At 37.7% G+C, this 25,972-nt stretch overlaps 1 protein-coding gene across 1 annotated transcript in view; it reads left to right on the plus strand.

The window, feature by feature from the left end:
• Positions 1-25,972, plus strand: part of kn (EBF transcription factor knot) — a 129,909-nt gene that overhangs the window by 31,134 nt on the left and 72,803 nt on the right. Inside the window, 1 exon segment of the mRNA XM_089178169.1 lies at positions 18,710-20,404. Within this exon segment, the coding sequence (XP_089034295.1) occupies positions 20,334-20,404 (71 nt within the window). The 5' untranslated portion in view covers positions 18,710-20,333.

Raw genomic sequence — 25,972 nt, forward strand, 5'->3', positions numbered from 1 at the left:
GTACCTATCTTGAAAAAAATATTAATACATCTTCGTCCAGCATGCAATGTAATATAAATATATTCTGTTAAAAGAATAAACGATCGTTAATATGATATTTTTAATTGCAGATAGAAAATCTAGACACGAAATTTGAAATACAAGTGTCGTTTCCTTCGACGACAATATTTAACGAGGCATCGTTCATGATGAATTCCGTTTGCCTTCATGTATACCTAACACTTCATGAATATTGCAAGCTAGAGTGCGCAGTATTATTCGGTTACGAGGCGTGATTAGCGTCTCCGTCAACTCGCATCAAACTTTCCCGATTAATCAAGCTGCCTTGGCCCTACGGTGCGCGCCCAGTCCCTCACTTCCTCTTCCTCTTCCACTTCCTCTTCACTTTCTATCTATCTATCTCTCTCTCTCTCTCTCTCTTGCTAGCCAACGTTCCTTCTCGTTCGTGCAGAAGCAACCCCTTCGCGGTGGTGACGATGCCACCGTAATGTAAACTAATTAAACTGGAGGCTAGGCACTAATGTGTCCATTATGTCGTCCTGCCCTCGGCCCAGTACCGGACCCTCAAGTTCCCTCCTCTCACCCTCTAAACCACCCACGAGGTGGGTGGCTCGTGCGTACTCCTCTCCTGACCTAACGACCTCACGTCGACCGCAAAACCAGAGGAAATGTTCGGGATAATGCGAGCAATATCGTCTTAACCCTCTTTACGATTCCAACTCTTGTGAACTTTTTCCCAGATCTCTAGTCAAATATATGTTAATATCAAACAAATGATTTTTAATAACCAAGAAATGGCTTACTTTACTTAAACGAGATATATCGTGTCATTTGTTCAACCCAATATTATCCTCCTTACTATTATTCAAATTAACAAAATGTAGGGTCAAAACTCTGGACCAACTATACGGAAAGTTCTTCACTACTCTAGAATCTTCGACTTCTTCGTTCGTACTAACAATAAACACTAAAGTTTCTCCTTCATCCTGGCAAACGCAACCGTACAATCATCATCCGTACGAGGTAGCATTTATGAGAGAAGGGTGTGCGCGACTATCAATTATTAACAGTTCCATCTGTCGGTACATCTTGCCAGATCCCTCCACTCATAGAATACACACCTACCCGTACATCAAGGGTACTACATCATATTACACGATGCTTTCGACCTTATGGCAAGTGTAAAATTCGTTCTACTCACTAAAATGTTTATACTGATTCCATTATTTGAAAAAAAGGATAAATTAATTATTTAATTTTTTATTATATATATATCATAAAAATCATCTTTGATAAATCGTACGTAAAAGTAATCGTAAAAAAAAAGGATTGAAAATATTAACTTAATTCGTAACGTTCTCATCGGTTATACTTTTAATCCTGAACGAGCTTGAAAATTAACCTCGCAGGAGTCGTCCCTTCGTGCGAGCATTTAGCAGTGTTTTACGCGCTGGAGAATGCAGCATGGTGTTTTAATCAAGTGCCATAGCATATTGCGCCCTGGGCTAAACGCGAGCCCGTGCCGTGCCGTGCCGTGCCGTTCGCTCAGCGGGGTCTCCTCTTACAAATTGCTACCTATCGTGCCTACCCCCCGTAGCTATGTCAACGATACGTCATGACACTGTGAATGCGTTATTGGAGGAGGATTCGACATTAGCGAGTATTGTGTTAGCGTGGGTCACATTCTCCAAAGAAGAATATACTTTTTCCCCTTTTTTTTTTCCATTTTATCTTTTTATATCTGAAATTTCTGACTCTATCGACGTTCCGTGCTAACAATTGTGAAATGCACATATCCAAATGTCCTATTTCGTTAGAAAGAAATTCATTTTGTATTATTTAAATTATCGAGAAGTTTTGTCTGCAAATGACGTAAACATTTACATCGGTGTAATTTTATTTCAAGTAAGCTTGAGTTAAAACGAATGAAAATTAATAATGCATTCGATCGATGCTTCTTCATAGATCGCATGTTTCGTTATCATACGCAAGATCTTCCTCTCTTTCTTTCTCTCTATTGCTAAAAAAAAGGACATTTATTCGACATTTTACGCTCATAAAAGTGCTATCGTTATTATATTTTTACGGGCCAACTGTCGCGTCACAGCAGGTCCTGTTTATAGGCGTAAAACAATTTTCAGCATAGAAAATCACGCGTTATAGTTTCGTATTATAGCATAACGGGGCACCATTCATTCAGGGTTCATGGGGCTAGAGTGTGGCATTCGTTACGGGGGTATTCATAAACCATCATAACTTTGTCCAGGGTGGATCACTACCCCCGCGCTTCCTCTACGTCATCTTCCGTCAAATTTCATTCGCGTAGCTTTCCTTTACGAATCGATTCTCGAATTCTCCTCAAAATTATGCTGCTATCTTTTTACATATGTCGACATTAATATTTGAAATAAATTCTCTAGATACACGTAACGTAAAGGTAAAACTTTTTATTTGTATGATAAAATAGAAACAAATTTTAATATGAAATCAAAAGTTATGAAAAAACAATGCGAAGAAATAATATAACTAAAATGTATTTATTAGTTAGATTTTTAAACACACAGATAAAAGGTTATTTTAGATCGGTAACTTTTTGTTGACATTTCTGAACTAACTTATGCTTTATATGATCATTGTAAACAATTAGATCGATCAGTCTTGTTGTTATCACCGAACATAACGAACATCATTGAGATCAAAGAATTATTTCTCGTAAGTAATATAAAATCGCATATTCTTTTAACATTTTAATAGAAATTATTCAACTTACTGATAATATTCTTATTTATTTTATCATAAATACTATTTCATATTTGTTTTATCGAAATAGATAAGTATCAATCTCATCCTTAAAGTATCGGCTTAAAAAGATATTCGTGCTTTGAAAGCAAAATATATCGACGAATACACGTCTCAGTAACGACACGATGGAAACTGTAGCAGCTCGTTTATGAGCACGTAACAGGATTTAAAGGCTCTTCGTGTTCTCCAAGGTCGTAATATGCTAACGTACCACTATCCCAGTCCCTAAGCTTAATCAAGTACGAACATGGAATGTCCACTCCTCTTCTAGAAACTTCCTCTTGAGTCGTAGACTCTTATGATCTCGAAAAGTTTTTATCCTTTTTTTTTTTTTTTTTAATGTATGAATTATATGATAATCGTGGTTCTTCTTGGTAAAACCTGAATATTGAAATTGCCTGAATATAAATTTAAAAAAAAATTGTAATACAATACAATCACCGTTGAGTTAATGATTGTAATTTATTTGTCATGCATCAAATTTATTTGAAAACGTTGATATTTAATTACCGTTTATTTACGTATAAACTTTTTCTTGTATAAATAATACAAATAATCTATTTGTCAAAGTAAAATTTTCAGTTAGATTCAAGAAAGAGAATAGGAAGGATTCGTTGCAGGTTTCAGGACACTCCAGGATCCAAGACTTCTTCGGACAAGTTTAATCCGAGTCTCTCATCTCCGACGAAGCAGAATACGTGCGGGAAAGCAAGTAGAAGCATATAGGTATAACTACGTCGACCACTATCCCTGCTATCCTCTTGTACACGTCCCGAACGATAGTTTGCCAGAGATACGGACGAGTCCTGAAGGACTCGCAAACCCAACGGCTGGCCACTGTGCCCACGGGAGAAACCCCTGGAACTAGCGTCGAACACACCGAAGCGTAGGTGGAACTTTCGAATCCGCGAACTACAACTACCGCAGTTAGCTGCCTCGCTGTTTTTGATAAGGATATTAATAAAGTTTAACGCCCGCGGTGTAACCAAGAGTAGAAAGGAAGAATATGATACAGGATGAGAGTGTCCTTCGACGCATTGCGGATTATCTCTCTCTCTCTCTCTCTCTCTTAAGTATATGTTAAATTTTTAAAAAGATTCTAAATTATTGATTTTATTATTCGAAACATTTAAACAACATTTTTAATCGGCGTTTTCATTGTTCTTTCACAAATTTTATAAAATTCAATAAAAGAACCAAATTTTATTCATAAAAGTAGACACGTCAAAAAATATGTAGGTATTAACCATTTTCTGTTTCTTTAGAAAAAAAAAAAATTCAAAAATACTGAACAATAAAGAATCGATTTCTTTTTTACAACTTAGTATTATTTATACAGGTATTCTTCAATAGGTGTGTTAGCTTTAGAACGAAGTTTCTTGAAAAGTCATCGTTTCGAGATAAAACGAAAGGTAGCCAAAGCCTGTTTCTTTTTCCTTTCTTCTAACAGGACTAGGTTGGGGTTGTACAGCTTTCAGCAGAGTCGGCAACAGGAGTTCCTGAGGTCGCGACGAAGGCACGAAGGCGGCTAGTGGCCCCCACAGGAGCTATGCACTGACTTTCGCCCCTATCTACCCTAAACCTCGCTCACTTCTGTTCCTTTCTTCGCCCTCCTACCGGTGGATCACTTCATCCACCACATCTCTCTCTCTCTCTCTTTCTCTCTCTCTCTCTCTTTCTTCCTTTCTTTTTCCTTCTCTTTCCCCTTTCTTTCTTTAGATCTTTCTTTTCTTCAGTTTCGTCTCTTTTTCTCAAGCATTCGTTCCAGCTTTCCTTGGCCCAATTAATGATGGCGACGATATGGTGGATGCCTCCCGGCAGTCTCTTAAATTCTTTCGAGGTGTCCTTATGGTCGTCCAACAACGTTACTCTCAATTCTTTTTTTCTTTTTCTTTTTCTTTATTTTTCCTTTTCTTCGTCTTCTTTCCCTTTCTCTCTTTCTTTTTTTATTTGCCTTAGTAGATTAAATCTTTCGAAGCAATTCGCTCGGGGGAGAGAAACGATTTTTTGCAATAAATGTAAGTGAGAAGAGCATCGATGCGATAAATAAATCTTTGATAATAATTACTAGTAACAGGGGAGTAGGGGAGGAGGGTAAATCGTAAAGTTTCTTTCAAGGGAGATGTTAGTTTCTCCATCGAAAGATGTAGATTTCCGGTGAGATTAGAAAGACTTTCTCTCTCTCTCTATATATATATACATAAGATTTCCAAGAAATACGAAAAGGTAGGCAAAGGGTAAGAGTAGAATGAAACAAAAGCACCTTTGGGAACCTGGTCGAAGTATAAGAGTAAGCCCGGAGTCCGGCTCGTAAAGTGTCGTCTGTTGGTTTTAATTGGCAAAATATGCTAAAAGTCGAGATTGCGATGAGATTTATTCGGGTGGTTACACCCTACTAACACAATCGTGAACAACGTACCTGAAAATTTATCAGAATCCTTTGGATGTTAGAAGTTTTAAGAGAAATCGATGCCGCTCATTCGGACAATAACAATGCGTGTCCGTTCAAAATAACATTAAAGTGAAACGAAAATAAACCATCAATATAGAGATGAATTAACATATTTTCATTTTATATTCAGTTCTTTTTTCACGAAAGAAAGTTAAAAGGATACCGAAAAAGAATTATTTGGAATACAACATATTAATCAGTCTTTGTGTATGTCCCGTCGTAACATCATTAATCTTACTTACAGGAACCTTTCTTTTGTAGTTATGAATATCGTCGTATTGGTTAACCTAAAAAACCAAAAAAAAAGGATTGGACTATAAGAAAACTTCGTGATGGCACTCGTTGGGGTTGAAATAGTATACAATTCTTTTCTTCTTCTCGTGAAATACTGCTAGACAACGGAAATCTTTGGTATTTCGATCTTTTTTCTTTTTTCTTTTTACCGAAAAAAGGTTATTCGAAACTATGATGTCCAGTTCAATGCACAAGATTTTCATTTAGTTGTCAACTAGAAGCTTAAAAATCATTTATTATATGATTTATCAATTGTTGACAAGCTTATAAAGACTAGCTTCTTCTTTACTTTCTTATTCTTTCCTCTGGTCTCTTTCCTTTACTGCTGTAGAATTTTGTGAAAGTTCTTTTGTCGAAAAGAAAAAAAAAAAAAAAAAGGAGAGAAAATTTTTTTCAATGAAATTAAATATCTTTTCCTTTTCTATCAATTTAAAATTTGTTTAAAAATATATGAGGAAGAAAGGACGGAAAAAAAATCTGAATATGGTGTGTGATTCCTTGATATTTATTCCATTTCATTCTTATTTCATTTCTAGAGAAAGAAATTAATATCATCGACTACAAAGAAAATTTACTTTCTCTACTTGACAATTGGTGTCAAATTTATTCTTTATATTTGTTCGACCATATTAAAACAGCTTATATTCTAAAATTCTAAACGAAAATTTCTTTAAGTATTACCGACAATCGGTTTACCCTTAATTAATGGTAAAATAACCGACTAAAGGAAAATCGATCTTCAGAATGGATCCTAAATAAACATTTACAACATGATTAATGGACTTAAGTGTATACCAGGGATGAATGCCATTGTACGAAGATAAAAGTAGAAGATGTTTAATAAAAGTGGTTGTGAAATAAGGACAGTGGGGGGGAGAAGGATAGGTTGAAGGGAGAGTATCATGTATCACATAAGTAAGAGGAAATGCACATATGACGAGGTCTTCACGGCTCGTTGCACATGTACGGAGTAGCAACCGGAAGGCACGTTGGTATAATGGAGAGTTCGTGCACTTGTCCGATCTGTTGTGGTCTAAAATCTGACGCTCTCTTCTCTTCTCCTTGATGGCACCCTCTTCTTCATTCTATCTATCTCTATCTATCTATCTATCAAACTATCTATCTCTTTTTCTCTTTTCGGTTTCAATGATGGCCTGCGTGGCTCGTTGCCCTTTACAACTTTGGATGTCTCCCGTGTTATATATCCAAAGTTGGTACGGGAGTTTGAGCGATAGCCGCGAGACATCGAGAAAGTATAGAAGGGTGTGTGTTTTAACGTGGGGAATGAACAAACTGAAGAATAAGAGGAGAAAAAGTAAGGGGAGTGATCTCGCATCTGTTTCCAATTGAAACAAGTGCCTCGAATTTACCGATTTGATGGCTTTGGTGGTCGTTTCAAAAGTGTATCTTACCATTGAGAATTTTTCAAGTGTGATTAGACATCGATTGGTTTCGATTATCGGATACTCGTCTTTTATCTTATTTCATCTTCTTTCTCTGCCTTTCTCTGTCTCTCTTTCTCTATTTAAAAGATTCTATAAGATAGTTCAATTTTATTCAAAATAGAATAATATCACGAGGGAAAGAGAAATCATAGCTTTTAGTGTATAGACAATGGATAGGGAAAGATCTAGTCTAACAGATATTACAGTGTCATTCTCTTTATGGAGGAATGCCGACGGTCGTTTTCACATGGGTAAGTATAGATGATGATGTTTCAATAAGAGTAGACGGTTAGAGCTGGCTCTAATGTGCATTTTGGTTTGGAGGCATTGTCATTCTGGTATCTGAACGACCGTAAGCAGTAACAATATCACAAATATCATACTCTCGCCGTTTTCTACCTTCAGTTCTATCGTAAACGCGATATCATTTCCCAATACTTACTTTTGATTATATGCTCTTACGACACCAGGCAATCTCATCGTAAAAACTTGAATACCACGAATATGTATGTATCTGCATATTGAAAACAATTTTTATCTAATATTTCGCTTAACGTATTTTTTTCATTTTTTTTTTTTTTCATTCATAAGCTCGAATATTTATTTTCTTTCGAATAAAAATATTAAAACGCGTGACCGTTGTTGACTCGACGTCGTCGTCGTCGTCGTCGTCATTTCTTTATTCATTCGAGTGATTTTATTTGCGTACTTGAATCGAATCGTTAAACGAATTAACGTTGGGGCCTTTGAATTGGTTGTATTTGTGACAGGTGTTCGATCATCGGCTTGTCTCTTTTATCAGTAAAGGTACCTTGCGTAAACGATGAAGAGATCGAATGTCGTACGAGGTTTGGTAGAGATGACAAGGGATGAGAGAGAGAGAGAAAGAGAGGAGTAAAGGGATGGTGGTGCACACGGTAATGGTACACACAAGAGGAACAGGATAAAGAACGGCTTTGTGCGAGCTTTGTGGTAGGAGAGGTGGAAGGGGTATAGGCGTCGAGACGCCTCGTTGGTCACCAAAGGACGATACCTCTCTCTCAATCTGTCATAGCGGTCGCGAAAGCGTGCCTCTCTCTACGATTCACCCCCCGTCACTCACCCCTTAGTCTCTGTTTATAGACACCAACGCAGCTACGAGTCCATAATCCAAACAGAGGGTTCCGCACTCACTCACCGTAACCATACGCCATGTGTTCCTATGCCGGTGGATAGGCTACCAGTTCAGAGACAACTAAGTACCCGTCGACACAGACCTACAGATTCACCGTATCTTCTATCTTTTTCTTGTTTTTCTTTCCTAACCCCCCACCTAACCATCCCTCCTTTTCTTTTTTCTCTTTTCTCCTTTTTTCCTTTTTTATCTTTATATTTGTTTTTCTCTATTTTGTATTCTTCCTGAAAGATCATGGAACATTAACCTTCCGTCGGCATAGTGAATTGTGCTAACGCTACGGAAATACGATTTTTTTAAATATTACTGTTGTTTAAAAATACGGAAAAAATTTATTTTTGCTCTTTAGAAGGTTTCTAGAATATTGTCTAAAAAAAAATTTCTTGTTTCTTTCTTATTTATAACTTTATCATTTTAAAATATAAATTTGTATTCAAACATAGTAACACGAGTTAATATGAAGTCTTAAATACAGTTACTATTCTTATGATTAAAATTACCTAATATTTATATGTTTAAGTATTTTTATAATAAAATAATGTATTTTTTTTTGTTACTTTTAATTATATTCAACGATAACACAACAAAAAATAGTATATATAAGTAAAATGAAAATATTTCCGGTAGACTAGTCAGATCCGAACAGGGAGAACGTTAACGATTCTCGACTTTCGGTAGCAGAACAGTAGGGCGATCTAATCCGGTCAATCCTCTTCGTCGAAACGATAATTAGAGGAGAGCCCGTAGATGGGCCGGTTCGTCATATTTCGACGTTAATCCCTTATAAATCTCGCGAATCTTCTCGGGTTACATGATCATCTATTTTGAAAGAATGATTCATAATTCGCGCGTAGAGCTTCGATTAAAGATTTTTTTTTTCGTGATAGATATCGACGTTGGTGTTAGTAAGTACACGTCGAATTAATTTATAGGATGCGGTGCATTAATTTTGAAAACCAAAGGAAACATGTGCGTCTCGTCCAAACACTCATGCGTACTTGGTTGGGCAAGAAGAATTCCAGCCCTTTCTTTTTTTTCTTTCGTGAAACCAGCCCGTTCTTCTTTCTTTCCTGTTCGTATAACATCCCGAAGGACCCCCTTTCGATCGAGATCGACCGCCGAACGCTAATTCACGTTCGGTGACGTCTCGTTGCCTTCGTAACAAGTACCATTGTTCGCGCTAACTCGATCGAGCGCCATTACTCTCCCCCCTTTCCTTACCAAAAGAGAAAGAGAGAGAGAGAGAACTCAACATACTATGGCTGTTGCTGCTACTGCTGCTGTTGCTGCTGTTCCTGCTATTCATGTGAGCGCGAGCGCGTCATTTAAATGGCACCTGGTGGAAGGAATGTTCAGTGAACAATTTTCTAAGATAGATCGTTCCGAACGACCGAGACATTTGTTTGAAAACAACGATTTGTCCCTCCTAAGTCCAAGTTTTACGATTCCATTTTATTTTCAACGCTTTCGAGGGTGTTCGTTCGTATTCACGATATTCATTTCAAGACTACAAAACGACACGTTCGAAGCACGAATAAGGAAGAATCATCATTGAATTTCCGATAAAAGAGAATAAAGATATTTGAAACACATTAATAAAATTGATATTTATCCTAATAATTTAAATTGAAAAAATATCACCGATGATGTTTCAATAACGGATGAACACTTGACAATAAACAGACATAATTGCTAGAGTATCGCCTCGATAGGTACGAGCAAACAGTAACGATGGCTTTCCCTCCTCACCCATGTTACCTGAATTTCGGCGTATTTGTACCTTGTTACCAAATGCAAGCACGCGAGCTTGTTGTAGCTATACACACCGTCCTCTTCCGTTCTCGTGATGTCTCCCTTACCCTTTCCCTCTCTCTCTCTCTCTCTCTCTCTCTCTCCTCTCTCTTTTTCTCCCACTGTGGACGTTCAACCTGTCGTTCCTCACCATACAATATTCTCTCCTTCTCTCTTTCTCTCTTTCGCACGTGCACATACATATGCGCTTGCACACACCTTTTCTCTCGTAAACGTTACCTCTCTCCCTCTCTCTCTCTCTTTCTATTTATCTCTCTTTCACTCTTTCTCTTTCTCTCGTTGTGTGTCCTGTATGCAAAGCAAATGTATTATATCACACAGGCCCCCAGGGCTGCATTACAAGCCCGATCGTAGTAGGTTTCCAGGCGTATTATTACGACCGTAAAAATGCAACCCCGTATTTCGCGAGCACGACGAACTAAACCGCCCGCTAATTCCATTTCGCTAACGCGACGAAAACATATCGCACGTATGTATGTATATAGGACTAGCGAAGAAAGTTTCTGCGTTTACATTTTACCTTTTATATCTTTTTATTTTTATTTTTAAAGAACTGAGGGTTCCTTTCCTCTTTCACTCTTTCTTTCCCCCTCTCTCTCTCTCTCTCTCTCTCTCTTCGTTTTGTTTTCTTTTTCTTCTCTTCTCGCTAAGACGCTAAACCGTTTTCTCAAGCAAGATGAAAAAGACCACAAGAGAGATAATAAAAGCTGAACAATCAAGTTGGGGATGCGTGTGTATAAGAAAAAAGCAAGACAGGGTCGAAATCTTCAAGGATGAGAAAAAAAGAAAGAAAAAAGTGAAAAAGAGAGAGAGAGAGAGAGAGAGAGAGAGAACTCGTCGAATTGATGTAGTAAAGGGTGTTGGAGTAAACGATAAAAAGTAACTTTATGATCTAACGAAATTATAACGACTTAACGAACGATGAAGCAATTTCGATCTCTACTCGAAAGATTTCACTTTGTTTCTCCACGACAATGTTTTACTTTTTTTTTTTTTTTTTTTTCAAAACACGATATATATAGAATAAATTTATTATAACGTAAATTGTAATTATGATTAAATCTTGTAAAATTTTTCACGAGTTTCCCTACGAAATAATATAAATATATATGTATATATATATATAACAATGAATTTGCAGTGAGAAAACAAGAATAGCAGAGGCGTCAGAATTAAGCCAGCCGTGAAACAAACAGTGGATATTGCACGCAATGTGTCGGTGCCCTGGCTATGGAAGCAGTCCTCTGCAAACACGTTAATGTGCGAAATACACACATCCCCGTTCTACCTAATATTGCGAGAACGTCGTTGGACGAGACCGTGATGCATTGTCCTTTCGTTGGAAACCGGTGGTTTGATTGCCCGCTGGGAACACCGAGATATTGCCACGCCAATGTCCGCTGATAGTTTATAGTGCAAATAACGTTCGAAGCTTAAACGTCGATTATATCGCGTTACGAAAAGCAAAATATTTGGAAGATTGTACGTTATATTTGATTAGCGTAGAGAAAATATGTGAAAAAAGAGAAAAAAAAAAGAAAAAGTAGAAGAAAATAAAAATAGAAAAAGTAAAATATATGAAACATCAAATATACAATGTGGATAATAACTAGCACGCAAAATAATAATTATTTTAAACGTACCACGTTAAATTTCGAATTTACAGATAGAGTTAGTAAATGATAGGAAGTATAGGAGAGAAGTGTAGAAGGGGGATTGGCTAAGGGGAGGAGGGCGGGGGTGAGCGCGGGTGCGTTTACGCAATTACTCGATATTACTGCTCTGGGCTTCGATAACTCCGCTAGCTCTGTACCAATAAACGCATAATCTCGTAATACCATTGATTTTCAATTCGTTATTTACTCGCCCCCGGTGGGGTTCTCAAACGGAAGAAGTGATTTTGCGCGGTTTAATCGGGTCGTCGATCTGTACCGTCGTTCTATCGAGAAAGTAATGTTTTTAAACTTTCTGCCAAGTCGAGGATCATTACGTTTCAGATTTGATCTCACAGTCATCGGTATGTTTTATCTAAAAAAAAAGAAAAAAAAGATTAATCAGGAGATTTGAAAAAAAAAAAAAAGAAATTTAGAAAAGTCGATGAAAATGAATATAGGGAAAATGATGAAATATGATAATTGTATTGGTAGTTTCGAATGAGAGTCGCGGTTGCGTTTACCGTAGAACGACTGCTCGATAATTATAACAAAATACGCTAATATCGTTCTCTCCGTATGAACGGCAGGTCAGGTGACCCTACACACATTCAACTTATCGCTTATGTATTCGCGAACACAATGACTACGAGCGAACCGTTTCAAGCGCGTAATGCATGTGTTATTAACATTGGCAATTTTTCGTATTAATTAACCGGGAATATGCGGTGGCGCCCAATTAAAGCCGATAAAATGTGCATGCCGTTGTCCGGTATGGCGGTCACCGGAAGAAGAGTGCATTTATCGGTATCATCTGGTAAATTAAGCATTACCAATGCACCGAATTTACGTTCATGCCCTATGTTTCCTCGACTCTCACATTTGATAAATCTCTATTTGATAAGTTTAAACTAATCTACCGGTACGACGATTAATCGATATCATTGTAAATTGTTATGGAAAGAGATATTTCATTTACATTATAATTATATTTAACGTGATCAAAACAAAACAAAACAAAAATAAAACAGATCTATGTATACAGTTATATCGTATAATAATTATTTATACGAATAATTTTAGATCTTTATAAATATCTATTGTGTCCCCTAGTTGCGTATATATATATATATATACGAGCTTTATATTATAATTAAGTGATTAAATATTTCTCTATATACGCGTGAAAAATCTGACCTTTTTTCCGTTTTCAGCGATATGAGAAAAAGGTAAAAGAAAGAGAATCGATAGGATTCAAAGGAAAAGAAGGAGTCTTCTTTGCTATTTGACGTCATCCTAGTCCGTCTGTAAGTTTATGCAAAAGGGGTGGCAGGACATCGGGTTGGCGGGCAGTGGGTACCTACATAGGAGAACAAGATGGCGTCCTCCCAAGAGACTTCTCGAACGAGGCCGCAATCCAGCGAATACACGTCTTGCCGTTGCCGACGACGACGACGACGATGTTGGAGACTTCTCCACCTCCGTCTTTCCACCTCCTCGTTCACCTCCCTCCGTTACTGAGAAACACCAGAAGCATCGACGTCTTCCACTCGCGCAAACTTTCCTTTATCGACCATGCGAAAAGTTAACTTGAGCGTGCATGCGAGTCCTCTTGCATTAGAGAAAAACCGATCCTTTAATCGTATTAAATATAAGTTAGAAATCTACGGTCACGAAAAGACATTTATCTACGAATTAAACAATATAAATCATGTATGGTGTTTGACGTTTGTTACCAAATCACTTGTGATCGTAAATCAATTTTCTTCATGAATTTTTAATAATAATATTATATATATATATATTCTTATTATTATTATTATTACAATAGCACTCATATACCCATCAAATCATATTTGAAAAATGTATGACGATTGAACATAAATGTGTCCCTAACCTAAATTCGACTTAAATATAATATATGAGATCGTGGATGACACGTGTATCAAAAATGATAATAAATTTTCACAAGAAAAGTTATATTTTAGGTGAAGTTTCTTTTTTTCTTCGAGTCACAGGCCAGTGGTAGTCGAAGCAGCTCTTGGCCAGTTGTAGGGCTCTCGAGGGTATCCTATTCCTAACCGGAGTACCTTTCTACCCTGTACTGTTCTATCGCCACTCTCTGGAACGATCTCTCGACCTGGACGCATCGTTAGGCTTTGGCTAACTAGCTGAATTCCCTCTGTCCATCCCCAAAATGATCGGTTAACGGCCAACGCCACGAACGACCCTCCGCGAATCTTCGATAAAACCACCCCGTTCCCCCAAATATGCTGCTATAGTACAATCATTTCTCTCGTGCTTACAATTAACGTTACAACGTGGACATGCCATTTTTGTTGATTGAAATAATGTTAAGATTTCTTTTTCAGATATTGACATAATTTTATTTCATTAGTAAAAAATATAATAAATAAAATAACAAAACCAGAACGAATAGAACAATAAACACGAAGATAAATCAAAAAGATAAATTATCTTCGATTTTTCTATATGAAAGAAAGAAAATCTTTCGTATTATTGTACAAAAGGAACGATTGGAAATGGAAAACGCGTAACTACGTATAGCCTATATCCACTTATATTAGATAGCTTGGGTATACATCATATAGAAAAGGGGATCGTAGAGTTGCGTGGTCCAGTCGAGTGACCGTTCTGACTTATAACTAATTCACGCGAACGTAGATCCCCGGATATAAAAATAATTTGGTTTATGGAAACAGACGCGTCCTCGATCCCTATTTTCTTTTCGTATAGGTATCCATGCCTTTCCGTATGTTGAGAATAAATCATGAAGCGGTTTGCCCGAAGAAGACCGTAGAAAATGCATCAAACTTTCCTACGTTAGTATGACACTATCGTGGATTTTCATTTCGTTTATCGCATCATTTCGAATACCGTTAGAATGTTAAGCAATATTAAACATAATATTGGCATTGAAAATTTCATGATGCTCTGTATTAAATTGTAATTGCTTTGAATGTAATATGATATGTCATTATTACGATATATATATACTTTTCGGGTTAAATTTTAAATTATAATATTTATTATTAAGAATTTTTGTGTTGGATAATCTAATGATTTTTACGTTTAAATTTTGTTCAATTATCGAACTGTTGAGTCGACGATATCGTCTAATTCGTTTTACGAAAGAAACGTGTTTCTTTCTTTTGAGAATCACGGATTGTACCTTATCTCGAAAAGTGGAAAGGATTAACGAGCTGGTTCTCTTATCGGCATCGAGGTAAACCCTAAAGGACCGGGGGAACAAAAACGCAACGGCTAATGACGTTGACGCGGCAACCTGTTGTCCAGCCCTTTTGAATGGAGCGCAGGAGTAAAGAGAAAAAGAAAGGGAGAGAGAGAGAGAAAGAGAGAGAGAGAGAGAAAGAAGAGGGTCAGAATGGTCGTGCTAATAAATGGGCCCAGCACGGGTAGCGCATCTGCGTAAGAAAAACTTGGACCGAAAAACTCGAGCACCATCCCTGAGGGTGTGGAGGGTTTGCTCTGCTCGCGCCCCCGCCTTACCCCTCTTCGCATTATCATTATAATCGTACACGGATGTGCTGATCAGGCTGTATTGTCGTGCCAAATGCTCCAAGTATAAACGAACATGATCGTACGACTCGAATTTAGACATTTTTTATTAATGATATTTTTCCATCAAAATCGTGCGTCAGCATTTCTTCTTGAAAAGCCTCCCCATTCGTCGTATTTCAAAAGACGATGGTATAGTGAATATAGTTAGTATTGCGGTCAAACGATAATTTTTAGGTAGTAAATCACACAAAAGAATATCAATTTTGTTGAAATCAATTCGACACGGTAAACTCTTCACTTTAAAGGTCTCACTCTCCAACTTAAATCGTTTAAAATTCTACAAGTATGAGAAGGATCAATCGCATCGAGTCATGGTGTTTTGATAGAAACTGACGAAAAATAATTAAGTGTCATACTTCACGAATCGTTCGCGAATGCAAACAAACTTGTTCATAGAATTCTAGATAGTAGGTACTTCGATTCAGTCCACATGTTCGAAGTTCTTTCTCGAAAAAAAAAAAAAAAAAACAGAAAAAAGAAACGTAGAAAGAAAAAAGGGGGATGGCACATAAGCGTCACATATGTCAGGGCCCTCTTTTGGCAGGACCCTTCTCCGTTCGTTTCTACGATCTACCAGCGATGGTACTTTAGCAGCCTTCCTCGGTGGATTGTGTTACGTGCTGTGTTACAAGTGCATCTCTTCGCGAATATACGCCTCCCTATTTTAGATGTTTTATTTTTTTTTCTTTTCTCTTTTTTTTTATTCTCTCTCTCTCTCTCTTTCGAAAGGTACTCTCTTAGTCACCCTTCTTTTATTCTCGAAATTTAATTTATTTTTATGACTTCTTGAACACAAAATTTATTTTATTTTGTTTTCAACGATAGGAAAAATAAAACGATATCGAAATATCAAAGAAGAAAATAAACTCGTTGACAGTTTTATCCGCAAGCGTTTAAGCTTACGAATAAGGGAGATGGTGGTTGAATGAATGGACAGAATAGGACAAACAGGAAAACCAGGATCGAAATATTATCATAGCAGTGTAATAGGCTTAGAGTGTCTCCTACGTGTTTCTCGTTGCGGGGTGCATTGGAAGCCGTTGCAACATCGAGAAGCCCGACCGACCCTTCCATACAATAATTGGATCTCGCTGGTACGCCGATGTTCATTTGACATCATACGAATACTTAGGTACGCTGACACCGTTTGTTATTGGATTAACCGAATATTTTCAATGCGTTTAAGAATACGTATTTAAATACCACGGAAATGTCTATCTGTATTTATTCATGTGACCACGTTTCGATTAACACAAGGATTTATAGGGGAACTCATTGTATGTTCTTTTGACTGTAACTCATCTTATTGACGGATATATTAAGACATAAGTTCGTTCATTCATTCATTCATTTATTCATTCATTCAAATAATATTTATGATTTATAAAATTCGTTAAATTAATAATTAGTTTCGTAATATTCGACAAAATATTATTTAAACATTGATAATAAATGTTAATGGCTTACTTGCAATTAATAATTTATTTCATCGTGGTATGGCATATGGAATTTTTTGTTGTTGTCAAGCTAAAAGGAATTTCTCGGCCGAGAAAGCGTCAAAAAAGCAAGAGAAGCGTTATTTCCAAATGGGCTTTCGTACTCCAGACGCGAAGTCGTTGCCATAAGGTGGCAATGTTACAGGCCGTTGGGCAACCGAGAGGGATCTCATGAATCACGGCTCTGAAACGAAGTAAGAGAAAGACAGAGAAAGAGAGAGAGAGAGAGAGAGAGAGAGAGAGTAAGTGAGAAGACTTCAAACACAAAAAAAAAAGAAGATTAAAACCGGTTTGGCACGCGCTCATCTTCGATGCTTCGTAAAGACGTTTGCAGACCCTCATTAAATTTCTTCATTATCCTCTCGTGCGACGAATAAAACAACAAGCATTTGATTTTGCGACATTCAAATCTCGTCGTTTAATTTACCCAAACGTAAAGAAACATATATATCGTTCGCGAATATCAGATGCTTGAGTAAAGAAAAAAAAAAGAAGAAAAAGATGCCAAAGTTTTCTAGATGGGAGATGAAAAAAGAAAGAGAACAGAAGGGGAAGAGATGGCAAATTACCCGTTACAGAACACATTATCTTTACTCGATAGAGCCCATATTTTTGTCGGCAGTGATTCTCAAACATGGATAGAAGTAAATTCAAAGTGAAAGAGATAAAGAAAAATAAAGAAAAAGTCTCTACTTGACTTCCCTAAATTCGACCGACCCTCCACGGGACATAAATTTATTCGAGCGGATTTCATAATTACTTTTCCAAGTTCTCCCCCTCGCCACCCCCCCCCCTCATTCTTTTCGATACGTACTCTTTCTTCAGCTAAGAACAACTCCGAATGGTTTTTTTGTGTTTCGCAGGTATCAGAAGAGTGGTTCTTAACGATTGACTAACTGACTGACTGACTCGCACAGGTGTCGATCCGTAATTGGAGCAGAGATGACTGCGAATCGAGAGAAATAAAGCGCGTTCGGCACAGAAGTATGAGAATCAAGAAAGAATCGCGACAGTAGTATTTTCTCTCCTGAGGGAGAGATCACGGAGTTCCCGGTACTTGATTGCCGAGTTCGATAAAAACTGGAGCGAGTTAGGTAGGTGCGACTTCGCGAGGCGTAGCCGTCATTAAACACGTCTCGTGTCTCCGACATGCTTCACCATTGAAAAGGACACTGACACCCAGCTACTGATCAAACCAAGTTAGTTGCGCACGTGCGTGCTTACGTACGTACGTGAGAACGTGCGTGCGTGCTTGCTTGCTTGCTTGCTTGCACTCGTAGCAACTCGTTGTTGTGTTGTTGGCACCTTTAGGAATGCCGATAAATATAGTCGATTCTTGTCGATTATTCACGTAGATTCACGTCGTCCATCTTCGAATCCCTCGCGGCGATTTACGAATCTCTTCTTGCTCGGATCCACCTCGAATACTTTCCCTTATACTAAGCAAGACTCGACAACACAAACGGCTAAACTATCCGAATGAGTTCTTTAAACGGTAGGATTGTAAATCGAATCACAAGAATTGCCGATGTCGTACTTTGCATACTGACGATATAAGCTATTTCATCGTGTATTCTCGGTAAACGGCAATTGAATCTCTCTCTCTCTCTCTCTCTCTCTCTCTCTTTCTCTCTCTCTCTCGTAAATACTAGTAACTGGAATTTAATCGTTTAAGGGATCCAAAGCTAAATACGTCTTAAATCAAGCATTACATTTTCTCCTCGCGTTACTCTCCAACATGTTGGATTTCGACTAGTTGTATTTTAAAAGGGGACCAAAAGAGAATGTCTACATTTTTTCCTCCTTTAACTATTTTAAAAGAACTAAACGAATAGATATTACGGACATGCGCTTCGACCTTGTTTCTTTTCTTTTTTTATTGGAGAATACCTTCGAATTCAAAGAAAGAAAAGAAGCCCAACCCCCCCCCCCCCAAAAAAATATCATTACGTGAAGAAGAAAAAAATTGCGTGCGATAGATCGAAGAAACTTCGAGAAAGGATAACCAAGTTGCAGAGAGAACCGACACAGCGAGGTCGCTTGGTTTGCGGCGCGTACCGCAATGAGAAACCTCAAGGAACTACCACAGCGGCGCTAGTATCGTAATCGTCGGTGATGGGCGTGTCGAACGGTCGGCGCAGAGCTCATTTGATTGGTCATCGTATAATACGATGATTGGTAGACGAGAAAGAATGGGCGGGTTATACGGAGTCTCGAAACGGTGTGCGCGGCGCTGCTTGTACGGCCTCGTACGGCCTCGCCCACCAACGGGAGAGCTTTCCCGTGGGCCGAGCCCGTTGGGACTCGCTGGCACGCTGCTCGTGCCGGCCCTGACACATTCGACAAGCGGCGCCGTAACGGGAAACAACGCGCGGCTAGGGACCTCACTTGGAAACGCACTCGAACTGTTCTGCAGCGTGCGACGACGACGACGACGACGACGACGACAACCACCACGACGACGTGCTCTTCTCTTCCGACAACGACGTCAACTATTACAAAGAAAGATAGAGAGAGAACACAAAACCTACGATCTACTTGGAACATAGTACACGCATATACACATATTATACGACGCACACTTATACATATCTTATATATATATGTGTATATGTATACGTGTGAACACGGAACGGCAAGATGACTCTATCATCGACTTGACTTCTCAGAACGATCATACGAGTTCTTCCTCGACGGTCGTTCTCATACGTTGCGTTAACGACGAGGAAGACGACGAGGACGAGTAAGAAGAATCTTGGGGAACATTCAAGAAGATCGGAAGAAATAATAAGAGAAGGGACAACTACGACATATCAAGTGACAAATAGTAGAAATAACAGTAGTGGTGTTTCTAATAAAGACGATAAACAGACTGAAAGAAGAAGAATATCAAAGAAAAAGAGAGAGTGAGTTTTCGCGGTAATCGAGAGTGATTTTTTTGTGAAAGACACGTGAGGGAGTGCGCGATCGATCGTACTCGTGGGAGGTTGAGGAGAAACGAGTTGGTACGAAGGAGGAAGGTGTTAAGCGAATGATCGCGCGCAGACACGCGGTTTTTGAACTTCTATATTTTCTTTTATCAAACGCAACGTGGAAAATTACAACGATTAAATAACGTGTTATATATAAATAAGATAAAGAAAAAAAAAAGAAGAATAGTTCGTATCGTAAGGTGGGGGGAAAAAAAAATCGGTGAACTTAAACCAAAAGATCGATAAGAGAAACTCGATTGGAAGTAAGAAATCGAATTTCTGTGAGAGGAGGAGAGTAAATAACTAATATCTTAAGTAGTTTTTTTGGTTGTTTGTATTTATCGGTGAAAAAGTGAAAATTGAAGAAGGAAGGCTGTTGCCGCAAGAGAGTCCTTACGGCTTCACAACGCGGTCCGACGAGTGGAGCGGTCTCCTGCCCAGCTCCACTATCGTGGGTGCTGGGGGGTCGCCATGGCTCGGATTAGGTGCCGCCGGTGGCACCGGTGCCACCACCGGTGGTGGAAGTCCCGTCGAACTCGACGGACACTGGGGACGAAAGCTTTACGGTGCGAGCGTGGCCCCTCCACCTCATCATCACCCACGCGCACCTATCGTTTTCGCGCCTCAGGACATGAGACCGATACTCAAGGAAGAATCTGTACCACGTACCTGGCCCCAACCCACCATTGCCGATAACGGAACGTGAGTATTCTTTGTTTTTTTTTTTTAATATTATATTCATTTTTTTGTTTCTTCTTTCTTTTGTTCTTTTTTTTTTTCAAAATTAATTTGACGCATTTAAGTTAGTTTGTTTCGCGAAGCGACGGAAAACGAATGATAATATTTTTTATTTCTTTGATGTCGTTTAATTTGATTTTGTCAATGTAAATTCTGATCTCTATCTTTACTGGGGAATATTGATTAGAAGATTTTTTCATAACATTCGAAATTCAATTAATTGATGTATAATGTGAGAATTGTGATTATTAGAAACATTTATAGATCGTGTTATTTTGTTGTAATTGACTATAGTCCGTTCCTTTTTGAGGAAATCTCGTGTGCCGTCGGACGGTAAAAGCACTGCGAAGGATTTATCTTTGTTTAATGGAAAAAGGATATAAAAAAGAGAAATGTATTATAATATTATCGATTTAGATACATTTACAAATGATTATATAATTAGGATAAATTTATTTTTAATTAACAAATTCGTGAAGAACGTTAAATAGTGTTTATTTTAGTTTACCCAATTATTCTCGACTTCTTCGTATAAAAAAAATACATGTTTATAAATACATTAGTAATATGTTGGTGTTTTGATATTCAAAATTCGAAAATTAACGTCGCGAGAATATTTTGGAATATTTATAAACATTCGGTACTTCATACAAGGATACTCATACGAAAAAATATTAGGAATAAAAAGAAATACGATTACTTTTGAAATACTTAATACTGTTACAAGTCAAAATCTAATCGTCCAATTAAAGTCAATTTAATGATAAGAGGAAAAGCAAACAAATAACACAAGTTTAAATCTTCAAAATGAGAAAGAAAAGAATTTCATATTAAACTGTATATGGAGACAAATTCTGTTTCTTTTTCAAAAATTCCATTAAATAAAATTACATAGAAATAATTAGGAGGAAAAAAAAAGAACTAAATCAGAAAAATGAATTATTAACCTGTTTATTATTTACGTTTATTATTTACGTGACACAAAAAGTTAACAAGTAATTAATTTATAAAATGAATAAATACTTAACTTATTTCGTTTCTTTTTTTTTTTTTTTTACTTATATCAACAGACGAAGGAATAAAAATTTATACAATATAATAAATAACAGAAAAAGAAAGAAAAAAGTAAATAAACACAAAACACAAAATCAAAGAAGAATAAAAGAAAGAAAGAATGTGTGTTTGTAGGAGGTACCTATATCCTAAGTCGATCGCTTTCGTTTCGTTCGTCTTTATCTTCGACGTGTCGGTAGAAGCGAAAGAGGAGTTTTCGCGTTTGGTACAGCACGTAGCTGCGTTTGGTGAACGATAAACCGCGCTTTATTGCGAGTTCGCTTAAGGGATTTGTACGACGTGCAAACGACGAAGGCACAGATACGAGGACTCGAGAAGGTAAACCGGCTGGGTTGGCGGCTTCGCTAATCCAATAGCGGTTCTCTCTTAACTAACTCCCCTCCTAGCATGCCGTGACACGGGGACCGACCGGAATCGAGTTAATGTAATTGAGAATTTTAGCGCCTTTCTCTCTCTATTTCTTTCTCTCTTTCTCTTTTACTTCTCCTCCTCCTCCTTCTTCTTCTTCTTCTTCTTTTTCTTCTACCTTCTCTTTTTCCATCATCCCACTTCCCACACTTTGCACTTCTCTCACTTTTTCTCTTTCTCTTTTTATTTCTCTCTGTTTTATTTTCTATTTATTTCGCATTCTATTTCACTCGGCCCTTTTTTTCCAACTACTCTCTTTTCTCAAAGCTCACCAAATTAAAGCCCGACCTCTCTTTTTACGAGTTTCTAAATTCTTGCGGTTAACTTCCTCTTTTCTTTCTTTCTTTATTTCTTTATTTATTTATTTTCTTTCTCTTACTTTCAAGATTCTAAATTATAATTTCTGTAATATTTTTGTCATCATATGAAAGAATAAAGGAAGCATAAAACTCTGGCAAAGTCTCGAGAAGGACTTCGACGACAATGACGACAACGACGACGACAAACAAGATTATTCTTTTTCGTTCTCATTGCATTTAAGAAAAGTGTCTCATCTCTTCCACGAGATATTTCTATGCGCGAAACAAACGGAAAGACCGGTTCTTCTCGAGACGCTCTTCTACGTTGACTTTCCTGTCGTTGAGAGCCTTAGAGAAGCTCGTTCTCATTTCTAACGAAGGTATTAATGAAAAATTGTGGGGATGTAAGAGAACAAAATCAAATTATCTAGGTAGGCAGGTTGATATATATCGTATAACACTAACCTTATATTACGAACAAAAGAATAAACCAATAAAAAATCATGGAAAATTATAATAGAAATAAAATTCGTAGATCATCAATGATTTATCTTCATTACGAAAAGTTAATTGGAACGATGTTGTTTAGATAGTTTTCGTCAAGTGCTTTAAGAAAGTTTCGAAAAGGAGGGTGGGAAAAACGCGTTAAATGTCAGGCTCGTCTCGTAGGTATCTTCGTAATACAAAGTCGACGCTTTGGAAGAAAGTTTTCGCGTTTCTTGGTAACGTCGTTCCATTCTGCGGGGAAAAGAGTCAGTCACACTGTAGATAGTAGAGGGTTCCAAAGGACGAGGATGAACAAAATAAAAAAAAAAAAGAAGAGAAAGAGAGAAAGAGGAGGACTCGCGAAGCTGTTTTAAAACTCCCGGCAAACAGGCATAAACTCTCGCGCTTTTTAAAAAGCCCTAAAAAAGTTACCTGCCTAATGAAGCAGTAAACCACCGCGAACTCCTCCGACGAGGAAAAGGGACAGAGGTGAGGTGAAGTGTTGTCGTGTGTGCGAGAGAAGAAAAAAAAATAACAACGATGGACTTTTCCTGCGGCTTTTTTTTTAAATCTTTTTTTTTCTATGTTTCTCTCTCTTTCTCTCTCTCTCTCTCTCTCTCTCTCTCTCATTCTACTTATTCCGTAGGAATGAAGGAGTGAGAAAATAACTCAAAACGGACTCATAGAAGAAGAAGAAGAAGAAGAAACTTTTTCCCACCTTTTACTTTTTCTCCTTCTTATTTTTTTTTATAACCTCGGAGTTAATGATTTTAAGGTAGCCCCGAATGAGAGAGATTTATTTTTCATCTCCCCCCCTCAAAGTGTAGTTGATAAGAAACGATGAATAGAGAAAGAGAGAGAGAGAGAGAGAGAGAGAAAAGAGGGGGTTGTTGGGCGGGTGAGACGCATTTTTGCAGTTGGTAGAAATATAGTCGAGGCCAAAACGCGATAATAAATTAAAGTGTGTGAGAGAAGGAGTAACGGTACCAGCGGCGCGCTACCGGCGAATTACATTCGGATATATTACAAATTGCTCATTATCTCGGCGCGCATTATGAATCACAGTGGTGGTGGTGGGCGCGTGAGCGTAAATAGACTGCGCTTCGGCTAACTCGTAATAACTAACGCCCCGGCGGTGTGTGCATTAACTGCGGATTTATTGTAATTCTCCGCGATTGCTTTATCCACGAATTCGTATCCATAACCGCGGGCTTGTATTATCCGCGTATTTCGTCCATAATGCACGCTCGTGCAAATAGCATAGGTCGCATTTCGCGATTCCCAGAGACAACAATGCATGCCATCGACTACGATGTATATCGATCAATATACGATTTCGTATGATGATCGTGTCTATTCGACGAGTATTTCATAAACCACGAAAAATTATGTTCAATTTTATCTATTTGTTTTCATTTTATCTACAATTTCATTAATCATATCTTATGTCTCTATTTCTTCTCTTATTCTTTTTCTTTTTCTTTTTCTTTTATTTCGTTCCATTTATCTTTTCGTTTTCTTTATATTTTTCCTATTATTTTTTTTTTATTTCTTTTTTTGGTCACACACTCTTCTTTCGGAAAAGCGAGTCTCGAGTTTTAACCCAAATACTATCCATGCGGTTGGTAAATGCTAGACATTTTAAAAGGTGATGGATGGCATCGCACCCCTGAGACTTAACCGAATAATAATTGTACGTTCAGGTGCAGGCGCGATAGAACTGCCAAGCTCGTTTCCACCCTTCCCTTCCTCTCCGATTGGTTATCCTTTGTTATACTCTCCCATCGCATCTGCGTTTGTATATTGGCCTGTTATAAAGCAAACCAAGAGCAACGCATTTTCTGCTATTCTTTGTAAGAACGTTTTCACCAAATCGTGACACACAAACCCGATTTTCTATTTTATCTAGAAAAAAAAAAAAAAAAAAGATAAAGAGAAGTTGACACTTCGAATCATAAATCACTTGAAAATTTGTCTAATCACGCTCATCAAATTTTGTTACCCATTTGTACGAAACTTTTGCGAATACACGAATAAGAAAAGAAAAGAAAAGAAAACAATCAAAATAAATTTTCTATATAAAAATGTAATATAACTCGTGATAGGAATGTAGGGAACAACGAGAACAGTGCCGTGGGGGGGGGGATGAGGGTTAGGAGAAGCATCACAGGTGTGTATGGTGTGAAATCAACGAGACGCCCGTTATCTGGTTGTGCCGGAAAATGGGAAACGCGCGAGGCAAATTGTACGCGCGAATCGAGCCTGTAATTATCACCTTGGCGTCGATCGCCGCACAAAACGGGACACAACATACGCATGTGTATTAACCTACGCATGTACACACGCATGCACTTACACGCACGTGCTATCCTCACCACAGCCACGCGCGTAAAGCATAACCGACCATAAACGTGGCCACGCAGAATACCACCCCATCTACACGAGGAACGAAATGACGCGAAAAATAGCCGCTTAATAGAGGAATATTGGCGGAAAGTGCTCTCCCGCCGCGTGATTATAATTATTTTGGCTCGGCAAATTGCCTCTTGACCGCACGAATTTTCGGTAACACGCGGGCGATAGATACCTTTCGAATTTTTTTTGCAATTTCTTTTTTAGTTTCTTCTTCTTTTTTTTCTATTTTTTCTTATCATTGTAATAACATTGTCTTTCTTCTTTTTATATTTAACGAAGTAAATACTTATAATATTTTATTCTTTTCTTTCTTACAAAATATATTTAACTGGTAATATCGTGATTAATTAAATATAAAAATTAATGTACTTGTGAAGTTCATAATCCAATAGATTTTAGATACGTACAATTCGTATTTTCTTTTTTTTTTTTTTTTTGTATGATATGAAAGAACTGGAGAGGTTAAAAAAAAGTTATAATCGTGGTTTAGATTTTCATATAAGGTAGTAGCCGTGAAAAAATGTATGCGTCGCATACAAGTAGAGATAAGGTCTATCGTGCAGAAGAGTCATCATTCGCTACGCAAAGTAGGGAAGGCCCAGGTCATGCACAGCCACGCATATTTGCGCAACCAGTCTTATCGATGGTGTATGTCCCTGGTCGTCCGACTACGAAACAACCACGCGAATCTTTGTTAGATAACCACGAAAAACATGTAGTAAGTGATAAATTTGTTAAAAGAGAAAAGAAGACAAATAATAAGAAAAAAAAAAAAAAAAAAAGAATAAACCTGACAATGAAATACAAAGTATTCGTGAAAAAAGTAGTACCTTACTTGAATAGAATGTGA

The sequence above is a fragment of the Polistes dominula genome, unplaced genomic scaffold, assembly GCF_049000335.1.
Source record: "Polistes dominula isolate Pdom_NZ unplaced genomic scaffold, Pdom_raw_medaka contig_373, whole genome shotgun sequence".
Classification (NCBI taxonomy): domain Eukaryota; kingdom Metazoa; phylum Arthropoda; class Insecta; order Hymenoptera; family Vespidae; genus Polistes; species Polistes dominula.